Below are 13,758 nucleotides of genomic sequence, written 5' to 3' on the forward strand. Positions count from 1 at the left end.
CTAAACCTTTTGTTTATAGATATCAGCTAAGTAGGTAGGGAAGCGTGTACGTTTCGGAGTTAAATTTATGGTTCAGTTATAAACCAGTTTTGGTGATAAAGTTATGGTACAGTTCTGAGTAGCAACTACCTACTTGCAATAATAAATGAATACAAACTATACATGTGTACCTACATGTCTGTACCTTTGCCTGTAACGACTTCCGGATATAACGACGAAAATAGAGTGGTCCCTTCGTCGTCGTTATACCCGAAATCCACAGTAATTGTTCACATATCAAATTGTCTATGCTCTTGGAAAGGGGAAGGTTCTCAATTGAGGATCTCCTCTTTTTATTCAAGTCGGTTGAAAAGACTGAATTTCGGTAATAGATATGCGTTTCAGAAAATTTGAAACTTCGTTTCATAATATTATTTTCCAGACAACCAAACCCGGCATACAGATAATTGTGTAGTTATTTCAAGAGTTACGTACGTTCTCTCTACGCCTTGGTCCAGTGCGTCATATTATACGAACTACTCGAACAAGTGATGCAATCGTATCGAACGTAAATCGGATATGAACTTCAGAGAGCGCGAAATGAACGCACTGCATTTTTGGATAGCTAGAGCTAGGCTTGAATTTTTAATGCTCTTCACTTTATACTATAGGAACTAAGTTTTAACTATTTATTTGGGAATCAGGCTGCAAATATAGTGCTACATTTTAAAACCGTCTTTAGCTATGTATTTTGACTATTACATTTGTTTAGAATTTAAGTCGCTTTAAGTAATTTCTAATAGCAGCCCCACATTCGTGAGTTTGTCTATTCTATTTATATTAATATGTTATTAGGTATAAAATATATTAACATACAACATTTCCTGGTGTAGTTTTTATAATTTAAATAATAGCGTACTATAATATAGGTACTACATTATATTCTGTGATAAGGGTGAAAAACGCATTGAAATTCACCAAGGAGTTTAGTTACAAGCAATTACTCGATCGCGGCTTGCAATTTTGTTTTAAATATACTTAAATAAATTTTGAAAATAAAAACCGGAAGCTTTATTTCTATCGATACCTAAAACAGTTTTTTTTTTGTTTCCGTCTGCCTGTTCGCCCATCACACTGAAACTACTTAACGAATTGGAATAAAATTTGGGATAATATTTATAAGCTAACTGGATTAACATTTAGGATTTTTTTATTAATTATAGGCGCACGCTTGACCACGATCACACCTGATGGGAAGTGATGATATGGCCTAAGATGGGACGCGTTTGTGATTTTAGGATAAAGGGAGAAATTTGCTATCGATGTTTCTAAACAACTCCACCAAATCTGTACCGATTTCTTTATCAGATTCTAAAAACATATTCTTAAGCATATTATGTTAAAAAAGTACCTAAAAAAGAACAAGATTGAGGCGGAGCTAGTAAAATAACGGTTTCGAGCAATAAAACCTACACCACACTCCCCCAGGAGATTAATTACTCCATAAAGGTGATCGCATACAGCCACTAGACCTACAAAGTCGCTAGAGGCGCCTGAGCCGCGAGAGACGCATTTTTCAATACTAAGTACTGTCAATACAAGTGACGATAGCAGCAGTAAGCGCGCCTTAAGAATTAGGTACCAGCATTTATTCGATACGCAAGATATTTTTTTCTAATATATCTACCTGCCATTGGTTAATCTAGCTATAATCAAGTTTTAAGTGTTTTTCCAGTCCAAGCTTGTACTTTTTGAATTATTTGTTCATTGTTGTTTTTGTTGAATGTTGGCATTTCTAGGGATAACGCATCAAATTTAAGAAAAGGAAAGCGTGTCTATTGTGACCTATCTAGAAATATATTTTGATTCAATATACTCCCACTGTCGCGGACTACACTACTGATACGGTGATATACAGTCACAATATAATATGACTGTATAGGTCACAATATGGCGGACACGATTTCCTTTTCTTAGTTTGGATACGTTAATAGCGGATTTCATCATTTTGTGTAGACTATGATAGAGGCACAATATGCGGGCGAATCTTGCCATATGTCACACGCATCTTCAGTGTTGAAAAATCCATAGCATTCGCCAAATGGCTCTTCCGGATCGTCGCGTGGTGTGCGATCACCTCATGTCAAGTTAGTCTCCAAGCAATCTGGGGTCATTTTAATTGCGTCTATTAAAACTTGTTAATTCCTTCCAGTGGGCACAGACTGTTCATACTTATCTGAACAAGATAACATGATTACATACTCGAGAATAGTATCCTGATCAAGAAATATCGTAATAATTAAAAGACTTACTTAGCTTTTGTATTATACAATAGGTATAGTCATTGGATGTAGCATATCACTGGGTACAACGATAACTGAAGAGGCTCTTGCGGTACGGGAGGGTGACAGTTGTCACAAGTTGACGAATCACTCAGCTCTCACGTTACGTCATCACACCCCTCCCGCACCGCTCCACTACCGCAGGAACTTACTCAGTTATACGTTATGCCGTTAGCTTTTGTCTGCGACACTGTCCGTGTGTTATAATTTATAAGACTCAGGGATAACGTAGCTATCTAGCAATGAAAGAATTTTCAGAATTCGATCTTTATAGGTATTTCCGGAGATTACACCTTACATTAAAACTCACAAAGTAATAAATTTTACCTGTTTATAATATTAGAATAGATTATTATAAGTATAGATTAGTACAAACTTTGTACTTAGGTAAGTAGTTAGACGTAGTAATTATATTGTAAATCCTTTAAGTAACTGCTTTAAAAAAGCTTAACCAAAACGTATTATCGACGAATATATTGAAATGCTCTGTTTCTCTATTGGTTATCGTGGACACTGTCAGCATCTAATTCTGGCCCGCTGACGTTTAGTGGTCGGTCGGAACAATCGAAAGTTATTCCGAGTGCTAAACCAGACGCACGTGACATGCAGTACCTACCGCATTCTCTACGAAACTAAATATGATTGACGGAAGTTACTCAAATATTCGAGCTATTTTATAAAATCCTAAAACATGATGCAGATTATTTATTATTGAAGTACTTACATAACATATGTATTGAAATAAAAAAATCTTTCTATTTTTTATCTCTATACGAAATAGCCGATTATTTAAATCTATATCGAACGACACTTAATTATTGTTTTTTTATATGTACTTATATAAAGTACATGTAACATGTACAATCTTCAATGACCAGGCACCATCGTACAATACTAATTTTCGACATAACAAAAGAGTTTGCCAAATTCTATTTGAGTAAATTAAATTATGAATGAATCTATTGAAATCAAACAAATTACTGTACACAACAAAATATTGACAAGCACTCACCTCTACTAATACCAGTATGCTGGATTTGCGATAGCCGATATGAATTTGAAACTCGAGTTTCGCCATTTTGGCTTTGATGGCATGAGACATATTATTATGTCAACATAGTCTTAACATGATGACCACTTGACACAAAACATCAATTTTCATTTCTGATAAGCTCGTAATAGAGTTTTTTTTTTTAATTTATTTGAATTGAAGAAATGATACAAGATTTATCGAATGTAGTATAATAAAATCGATGTTTGACTTATTCAATGTCATGCGATCTGTTGCGAATGGCAATCTTTAAAGAGCTTGTATAAATATGGGTGTTTTGACAGTTTTTATTGCAGTCTCCCTCGAAGACTCGAAACGATTATTGAATATTGGGTGTTTAAATCGTGAACTGGATAATTTGTTAGACTTTGCGATAGCAATCGGTCTCTAATTAAATTATTTATATTGTCATTAAATTTTGTTAGACTAAATCTCTCGATAACCGCTACGCGTTGTGACCAGTGTCACTCGCGCCTGTTTCGGGAGGACATTTCAATTATTCGAACACCTGTTTTTTGAGTGACGCTTATAATTTTTAAAGGGGATATGACTTTACATGTTGGTAGGGTGCTTCGATTGACACAAAAAATAACTGTTGTATGACCCACCTCTTCCAGCGTACATGTCTACGTCTATTTAAGTGTTGACTAGCCATTTACTTAAATATGCACAACGTTTGTAATGTTTTAAACAGTTATTTTATTAGTTAGTATCTTTATACAGACTGGCGGTCACGATCCCGTTGAGGAGTTGTAGGGGAAGTCAAATATTCAATTTTATGACCCTTAAATACCTTTGGCGAAAATGGCTTCTTTTTAGGATTCCGTACCTCAAAAAGGAAAAAAACACTTATAGGATCACTGTGTCAGGATCAGGATGTCTGTCTGACCGTCTGTCCATCGTGTCTGTCAAGAAAACCTATAGGGTAAAGAAAACTACTGTGGATACTTCTCAAAAAAAAATTAAAATGTGTTCATGAAAATATAATTAAGTCCTATTTTTAAATTTTCAAAGTAAGATAGCTATATCAAATGGGGTATTATATGAACCTGCACATTCTTAAACAGATATTTATTTATTTTTATGCATAATAGTTTTAGATTTGTCATTCGAACTGTTGAAAAAAAATTGTTTTTCAGAAATAACACAAACTTGTTTAAAAGCATAATGTACACATTCTTAGCTATCTAATGATAATTTTTAATCAGAGGAAGTTTTACTGTTGAGAGACCAAAATTTTAAAGGGATTGCTAAAGAGTGAGCATCAATTTGATTTAAGGGTGGATGAATTGCGGAAAGATTTCCTAGTCCAACACTAAATGATAGCCACTACTCTCATTTGACATTGGTTGGTTCTACATAGTTATTTCACTGAGTGAAATTAAAATATTTTTTAATGTATTAAAATTAATTCCAAAATTTAATTTCAAAACTTGGTTACTATTGTTCAGTGTTGAACATTGAGTTAATGAATCACTGCTAAAACCTTAGTTTAAAAATCGAGCACTGAATTATTTTTTAATTCTAGTCATAATCACTTAGGTCATCATCATGATCAACCCATCGCCGGCTTACAGAGCATGGGTCTCCGCTCAGAGTGAGAAGGGTTGTGGCCATAGTCTACCACACTTGCCATGTGGGGATTGGTAGACTTCACACACCTTTGAGAACATTATGGAGAACTCTCAGACATGCAGGTTTCCTCTCGATGTTTTCCTTCACTGCTAAAGCAAGTGATATTTAATTATTTAAAACGCACTTAACTCCGAAAAGTTAGAGGCGCGTGACCGGGATCAAACCCCCGACCTCCGATAAGAAGGTGGACGTCATAACCAAGAAAGATTTTTTTTGTTAATGTTAATTCACCATCATCTACCGATAGACGTCCATAGGTCTCTTGTAGGGACTACCACACGCCACTGTCTTGCGCCACCTGAATCCAGCGGCTCCCTGCGACTCGTTTGATGTCATCCGTCCACCTAGTGGGGGGTCTTCCAATGCTGCGTTTTCCGGTGCAAAGTCGCTATTCCAGCACCTTGAGACCCCTATTGGTTTTACTCCGAACTCCCCACTGCAATTGAGTTGGTCTCGTAGTCTGGTCCTGTATAAAGACTGACATGGTGGTGTTTTCATATAAGCACTTCAGCGCTTGGATATACCGGTAGTTAATGTAATTACCTGCACATAACTCTATCAAATTTGAATCAATCTTGGGAATACTTTTTCTTTACATAGATTGTACTGTCAAGTTAGTTTCATGTTTTAGTGAAGATTTGTTGAATAATTTTGGAGATGGAGGATGGAACTCCTTAATGGGTAGCAGCTTGTCAATTGTGATCAGGTAGTTAAAATTACCATAATTATTATAAATCATCACATTTTTATCTCTTCCCTATTAGTAACTGTATTGATTTAGATAAAAAACATTTGTTTACCTTACCTTATCAATTCAATTTGGAACATTTCACAAGGAAGTACAATAATGTTCAGATTACATCTTGTACCTCTTCATATTCGTAGAAACATAGCTGATACTTGTTTCCTACTTAACATAGCGAGGGGGTCAATAGATTGCCCTGAATTACTTATGAAGCTAGAATTATTTTTACACTCACATCTATTAATATGTGCATCCAGACATAATTTTTTTTTTACATATACCAGTGTCTAGAACGAACAACAGATCAAACTCTTTCATTGCTCGTGCTTTTCGCAATCTAGATTCAATTTGTAACGAATCCAGCATAGACTTATTTTATGGCAATGTGAATAGTGTTCACCAAAGTTTAACAAATTTGTTGTTGTTATTGTTGTTGACTCAAGGTGCTAGAATGGTGACTTGACATCAGAAAGCACAGCATGCAAAGATCCTCCACGAGGTAAACAGACAACATCAAACGAGTTGCAGGGCGCCGCTGAATTCAGATGGTACAAGACTGTGGAGCGTTGAAGACCCTACAAGAGACTTATTTCTAGCAAGGGATGTCTGTCAGTTGATTATCATGATCTTGGCTCACAATACTTAAAAGCAAAGATGTTCAAACTGATACTTTTCACAACCGACTACAATAAATTCTATCTATGTTTGCATCTACCAATAGAAGTCCACTTCTGGAATGTCCAGCTTATATGGTTGATGATGGTGATGATGTATTAATATTATGTGTAGTATATATAAAGGTAAATTCAAGTAATGTTTATATCATAGGCAGGTTTTTACTATAGTCAATTTTTTATTTGAACAACATGTTTTGACATTAGCTAATGTTGAATCGTAAAATAATGATACCATATTTAAGATGATAGTTATGTAGGTATGTGGTTCAGTTGAGTCATGTGAATGAGTCAATGAACCAGCTCCTGCTTTTCTATTTTAGATTGAGCTCACACAATAAGAGTAAAAAGGAAAGAAGAAAAGAAATTATAAAACTAGTAAATAATTACTAAAATAAAATAAGTACTTAGAGTTAGGTAAGATTGGTATAATAGTGCTTTACAAAAGGGATTTAGGATATGATTTAAGTAAATATATATTTTATTGAGTACTTAGGTGGTCTTAGATGTTATTAAACAATTTACAGCATGTGATTGAGTTTTTTTTATAGTTTTATACCATTAATTAATTCCATTGAACCGGACTAAATGATAGAAAACTTTCTAGTTACCCGTAGCTACTGTACCTACTCAGTTGGTGATTCTTTTGCCCACTATTTATTTTTCATAAAAATCTGGCAGCACTGGAAACGTCAAATGTTGTTTAATTAAAAAAATACTATAGAGGGAAGTGTAGAGATTACACTGTACTATATTTTATTATAGCAGAAACACGTAAATTTCACATTTGCACATGACAGCATGCTCTCACCTGATGAAGCGCCGTGAGCCCGTCCACGTTCACCGTGTTTATGTCTGCGCCCATCTTCAACAGTCTCTGGACTTCGTCCTTGTCTCCTGCCGTACATGCTGCTAGAAACACAATCTCGGGTGAAAACTGTATACTCGACGCTCGTTTCGGTATCGGCGACTGTTTGTTAGTGTCAGATTCCTCCCATCTTTTCAACTGCTCCGCTCTCTTGAACAAGGCTGACGACGATCTCGGATCCGTCATTATAGATATCCTGTGATGCACTTGTCACTCAATATGGTCCCGATGTACACTTTTTACACAGCATAGATTATGTTTTTATTACTTAAATTACACAAACGCTAAGTCCATAACTTAATTGCCAAAAAAGGAAACATGAAAGAAGAAACGTTCCAGGGAGAATGCTACTTTAACAGCTTTCATGCGATCATTGTTCGTAACACTTGTTGAGTTATTCGTTCATCACACTCATCCTAAAACACTTTTGACATGACATAACCAATAAGCTAAACATATAGCGTGGCAGCCATTACGAGAATAAATTTACGGGCAACTGCCGCCTATATAACGTAAAAAGAAAAACTAGGCTGAGAATGACGGACGGGAAGAGGGGAAGAAGAAAACTCTTAGTAACGAGCTCCCTAGTGACATCTATCGGATGATTTTCCAGAAACAGGATCCGTGATGCACTGTGCTGCCAATTTTAAAATCAATTTTGTCTATGATGAGAAACCTGAAAACTTGGATGAATACGTAGATAGAATAATAGGTAGATGTAATTACTGTGTAACCGCGTATGAGATAGCGATAGCACAACGTAACGATGGATAAAACGACAATTATTATTATTGTTTAGTAGTCAATATTTGTATTAACCGATCAACAATATTTGTATTAAACGTTTTTTACGTGAAAACAAGTAAATAACTCATGAGAAACACAATTACGCCACGAATTCTCAAAGTTTGTTTTGCAACTTCTTGTATGTAAGTTGTATGTATTCTTGAAAAAAACCAGTTACACGATAAGGGACAAAAAATAGGTTAACTGCGTCTCTGTTTATCACATTAGTAACTTTATCTGTGCTCTCTTTTAGTGCGAATGAGAAAGCAAACGTTCCTGCATCTACATTTATTACTCTATCTATGGATGAATAATAGTCTGTGGTAATAGTGGACCATGGACCGATCCAACGATGTTGGATTTTGGCATTCGCTCTTTCACTAGAATAAAACGTTTCATTCTGAAGGGCTTATTCCTCCTACCTAAATCCTACGTCCTAAATAGTAATTACCGTCAAACTAGCCAACTTTGCCATTCAATGATACTTTGCCCAAAAAACAATTGATAAGCCAATTCGCTATTTTTTTTTTGATAAATTAACATTTAAACCAAAATTTGTTCAATTTATGATTGCAAGCAAAGTAATCCGGATTTTTCATCGATTTTTCATTAAAATATGACTAATAAAAATCAAATCAAAATTTTGAAACCTAGGCCAAGATAGCCTCAAATTATAGTTATGGTATTTTTTTACGTATTTTTAAGGGTCATAAGGATGAAAAATCGATAAAAAATCCGGATTACTTTGCTCGCAATCAAAATCAAACAAATTTTGGTTTAAATGTTAATTTTTCAAAAAAAATTACAAAACAAATTTGCTTATAAATTGCATTTTGGGCAAAGTATCATTGAATGGCAAAGTTGGCTAGTTTGCTGGTAGTTATACCATTTATGACGTAGGATTTAGGAAGGTGGAATATGTCCTCAATGAAGGAAACCTCGAAAACCTGCCCAGAAAAATGGTACCCAGTCATCATAATCATAAATTTTATTCTGTCCCCCCTGTCGGTCTGTGTGTTTATTTTGCCCCTTGATTGGCTGTAAAAAAAATTAAACAGCGAATTCAACCAATGAAAGGGCAGAATATGCTGTGAATTACGGTTACCTACGATCACAGTGGTCTGTGCCTACGATGAATACGTTTTTCTTTAAGGCTTATTCCACCTTCCTGAAAAAGGAAGTCCTAGGTAGGAAGTAGGAAAGTGTAATCGCATTAAGCAAGCGAGTGTGTTAGGAAAGATGCTAGCAAGAAAGTAAGGTTGCTAATGTACTTAATCATTCAGCATCATAGGTAGCAAAGGAAAAAGGAAGGTGTAATAGCATTAAGTCGCCTGATTGGTTCAGTCACCGCGTGTCTGCGACTGCGTGTGCATGTGTTACTTATTTTATTTCGCGGGGAAAGCGGGAAGCAGGGCTGGAAAATTAAAGAAATAATTTTTAGGGTTCCGTAACCACCAACGGGACCCTATTGCTAAGCCTCCGCTGTCCATCCGTCTGTCTGTCAGTGGGCTGTATCTCGTAAAACATATTAGGCAGAGTATTGAAATTTTCACAGAATGTGTATTTCTATTGCCGCTATAACAACAAATAATAAAGTGTTATTTCTTATACGATGGTATGAAACTCTTCGTGTGCGAATCCGACTCTCACTTGACGGACTTTTTTTAAAATTTTGACACGTCCGACACCGTTGAACTTCAAACTGATTCAGGGAAAGTCTGATCACAGAAACATAAAGCCTTCCTTTCCCACTTCCTACCTAGGACTTCCTATTTCAGGTAGGTGTAATAAGCCCACCTCGATCGGGAGTCTCGACACTTCCTAATTTTATTAATAAACTACGCGATTTATATTGTCCAGATTACAGCTAGATTCAAAATAATCCTGCAGAGTTTTATTAATTAATAAATCGATGTGCAATAGCGAAATTTTTTAATTGATTGTTCCGATTGTTCAAACATTTCGATGATTCTCGATGGTTGCCATCGAGATTGATTTTTGGAAGAACAAGTCAAAGTCAAAGTCAAAGTCAAATGATTTATTCAAAATAGGTAATAAATTACTCTTATTGATGGTCTGGTCAAGAGAATCGTTACTCGATTGAAAATACATACGATTTGCGATTGTTGAAACATCTTGTAATCGCGTATTGCTAAATAAATCTAGATCAAAATGTAAGGTAAACACGTAATAAAAACAAGTCACACATTTCCAGTGTTGAAGGTTTCCACTAGGTTCAGCTTTCGTAAGTTAACTACTTATATTATTTTGGTTTAATTTTATATAGTTGAATTATTATTATTAATCTATTTAGGTACCTACTGCATCAAAAAATCCATGTTAATAATATTAATAACAATGTTATTTATTTCAGGCAAACTGTAGGTAGCCCATTTGATATTATTACAAAGGTCGAATATAAAATTAAAATTTAGATTCTAAAATAAAAATGAAATAGGTAAATATAAAAAAATGAATAATTTACCACTGCTTACACCTATTGCTTGGGTCCGCAATTTTAAAATTTATAAGATCGGATAATGTGTCGAACTCCTTATGTAATAATACAATATTTTTAATCTGTATTTGGTAATCGAAAACAAACCATAAACAAACATATCTAAAGCGACATCTGGTGGTGACTCCGTAACCTAAATTCAGTGTATTGCTGGTTTTGGACAGAAAATATTCAAAATTCAAGATGGCTAGATGTTACGATGGTGTTTTAGACTTTTGTCGTTAACTGTATTTGTTTTGTGTGAAACAGTGCTTTTTCCACTATGGCTGACTTATGTGTTGATATATCAAAGTTGCCCGACGAGATAAGAGACAAGTTGGCCGAGTTGGACTTGGAGTTGTCTGAAGGTAAGAATGCAGTGTCTGCGAATCTCGGAGATCGATAATTTGTTAATTTTGACTTTTTGTTGGAATTTGTTGTTCTTTAGTTACGAAAATACCGGCGGAATATTATTTTAAAAGTTTTAGATAAAGTTTTATCATATTCGTCTACTTTACTGACGTAATCAATGACAGCTGATGTGATGTTTTTGGTTAAATAATGAATAACTGGGCTTGCCGAAACACATAAAAGTCATTCCGTTGCTGACTGAAAAGAATATATATATATATATATATATATTATAATTATTTCGCTGTTTGTCACACATGATCTGCCAAGGAATGCAGTGGTCTTGTCACTGGTAGTTTTTCATTCATTAAGACACTCCGAACCGAGGTAATTCCGTAATTGCAAAGTACGACTTTGTTTGACGCTTGTGTGAACACGAAATCGAAGCCATACTTGTGTCAAAGAAATTTGCTTTGATTCCTTGAGAAGAATAATTGTAGACAGAAAGGATGATAGTATATAGAATGACTATGCTGTGTGTCATTCTAGTTATTCATTAGTCATTATTGCAGAGCCACTTCAAAAGGCCACATTAAACAGTTTTTAAAAATGGTATTAAAGAATACTGTCTGCAGACTTAGGCTTGTAGTGCAGTTCAGTTTTTTATTATTATTATAGTAAAGTGCCAGCTTCAATATTTCCTATTGGATTTTTAATATTCTTAAAATTCTGTTCATATTAACTTCATATAACATTAAATACAACATAATAATAAAAACAAATAACACATATCTTTAAAATTGTTGTTGATACCACTTGATGACTTGAGACCATCTCTAAAAGTTTATTTGAAAATAAAATCATTCTATTCTATTTATTGTTTGAGTTTCTTTATGTGATCAAATCAGAAATGAGGAGAACCAGAGTAATCAACATAGCTCAATAAGTTGTGAGCCTGAAGTGGCAATGGGCGCATTACATACTTAAAAAAAACCAGATTTTGGTGTTCCAAGGTCCTAGAATAGCAACCTTGGAACCCCAAAAAGCGTCACATTGGCATCTAACCCCCCCTGCTAGGTAATCAGACAATATTAAACAAGATTTAGGGAGCCAGGTTTTTAAAAATTCAATCCTTACGAAGATAATAGAGGAGTTTGAATTTTATGTAGTCCGCACGGACAAAGTCACAGTTATAAAATAGTTATTAATTTATGTATAGAGCCATCTAATCATCAGTCTGTATGTGTCTTCAGCTTGATATAGACCTTTTTCGTCATCCCACAGAGCCACACCATTTTCAGCCACCCACTTTTTACAACCTTTTAATGAGTTATATTATATAATCTCAAAATATATATTATTGAAATCTATTATTATGCATATTAATGTAGCAATGCAGGCACAGCGAATGTTTTTGTAACATAATATACTTATATAAATTATGTAGCTTATTGCGAATAATATGTTATTTTATTTTTAACTAGAGGATGCCCGCAACTTAGTCCGCGTGGATTTACGTTTTAAAAATCCCGTGGGAACTCTTTGATTTTCCAGGATAAAAAGTAGCCTGATAGATGCGGGATGCAAGCTACCGCTGTACCAAATTTCGTCAAAATCGGTTGAATCGGTCGGGCCGTGAAAGGCTAGCATACAGACAGACAGAAAGAAGGACAGACAGACACTCTTTTGCATTTATAATATTAGTATGGACTAGCTTAATCCCGCGCCTTCATTTGCGTGGTCTACACAAATTTCAAACCTCTATTTCACCCCCTTAGGCGTTGAATTTTCCAAAATCCTTTCTTCGCGGATGCCTACGACATAGCTATAGCTATCTGCATGCCAAATTTCAGCCCGATCCGTCCAGTAGTTTGAGCTGTGCGTTGATAGATCAGTCAGTCAGTCACCTTTTCCTTTTATATATTTAGATATTGACTGCCTGACTTTTCAATTGTTTGATACCTTGACTGAGGAATAAAATTAACTGATTTCCTATTCTAAAACAGTTAATATGTTACTTCTTAGTCAAAATTATTTTGGAAAAATTGGCTCTTAGTATTATAATCTGTCCTTCAAAGATCTACCTATATAATTTTGTTTGTGTAATTTATTGTAATTCTGGGGTTAACAGTTTTATTTTATGTATCTATACATTTGGTCTTTATTTAATTTAAGGTTAGGTTAAAAGTGGGTGGTGTACACTAGGGAAGGGCCCCAAGGCCTATGTTTAGTAGTGGATGTCTGCAAACTGATGTGATGATGATGATTAGGTTATCCTATCCTTTAAACAAGGAATTGGTTTCCAGAAACGGCTTTGACGATTGGGATGAGATTTAATATTTAGATATTGTTTTATACCACAGTACTGTATAGTCTGCAAAATAACTTCTCACGCGCCATTTCAACTCTATGGGTCAAGTGGGTCTATAGTTCACCATACTTTTGTCATGACAGTTGACCCATAAAATAAAATAAATAAGGACTCAAATCATACTTTCTCATGACATACCCAAGGGCTCACAAACTAATTGGCATTGGTCAAGTGGCCCTGTTTACACTCATAATACACATCTATGTTTCTTATTAAGAAATAGAAAAAAGATTTTTTATATTGACAACTTCAATTTATTATAACACTTGAACATAAAGTTTAATAACTATTGCAAAACATTTATATTTAGGACGTTTTGTCATCAACAATAAATTTTAAATATTCGTATTTTTCAAATGAGAACAAAAATATTTATTCTAAAATAAAACTTAATACCTAAGCAATAAGTAAAAAATTAGAGTAATTTAGTAATTGAAATAAGCTTATTGGCTGATATTT

At 34.6% G+C, this 13,758-nt stretch overlaps 2 protein-coding genes across 13 annotated transcripts in view; one reads left to right on the plus strand and one right to left on the minus strand.

Moving 5' to 3' along the window:
* The window catches only part of Mbs (Myosin binding subunit), a 51,074-nt gene extending 43,180 nt beyond the window's left edge, over positions 1-7,894 (minus strand). For 5 of the 9 annotated variants that reach the window (XM_069508780.1, XM_069508779.1, XM_069508777.1 and 2 more), the window contains exon 1: positions 7,238-7,892. In XM_069508780.1, coding sequence (XP_069364881.1) covers positions 7,238-7,480 — 243 coding nt within the window. In that variant the 5' untranslated portion in view covers positions 7,481-7,892. Of the gene's footprint in view, positions 1-7,237 lie in introns of all 9 variants that reach the window. The other 4 variants (XM_069508773.1, XM_069508774.1, XM_069508772.1 and 1 more) reach the window with 2 other exon arrangements.
* Positions 7,895-10,714: 2,820 nt separating this feature from the next.
* Positions 10,715-13,758, plus strand: part of DIP2 (disco-interacting protein 2) — a 64,858-nt gene continuing 61,814 nt past the window's right edge. For all 4 annotated transcript variants that reach the window (XM_034983598.2, XM_034983600.2, XM_034983601.2 and 1 more), the window contains exon 1: positions 10,715-10,945. In XM_034983598.2, the coding sequence (XP_034839489.1) occupies positions 10,861-10,945 (85 nt within the window). In that variant the 5' untranslated portion in view covers positions 10,715-10,860. The remainder of the gene's footprint in view (positions 10,946-13,758) is intronic.

This window comes from Maniola hyperantus, chromosome Z (genome assembly GCF_902806685.2).
Source record: "Maniola hyperantus chromosome Z, iAphHyp1.2, whole genome shotgun sequence".
NCBI lineage: Eukaryota > Metazoa > Arthropoda > Insecta > Lepidoptera > Nymphalidae > Maniola > Maniola hyperantus.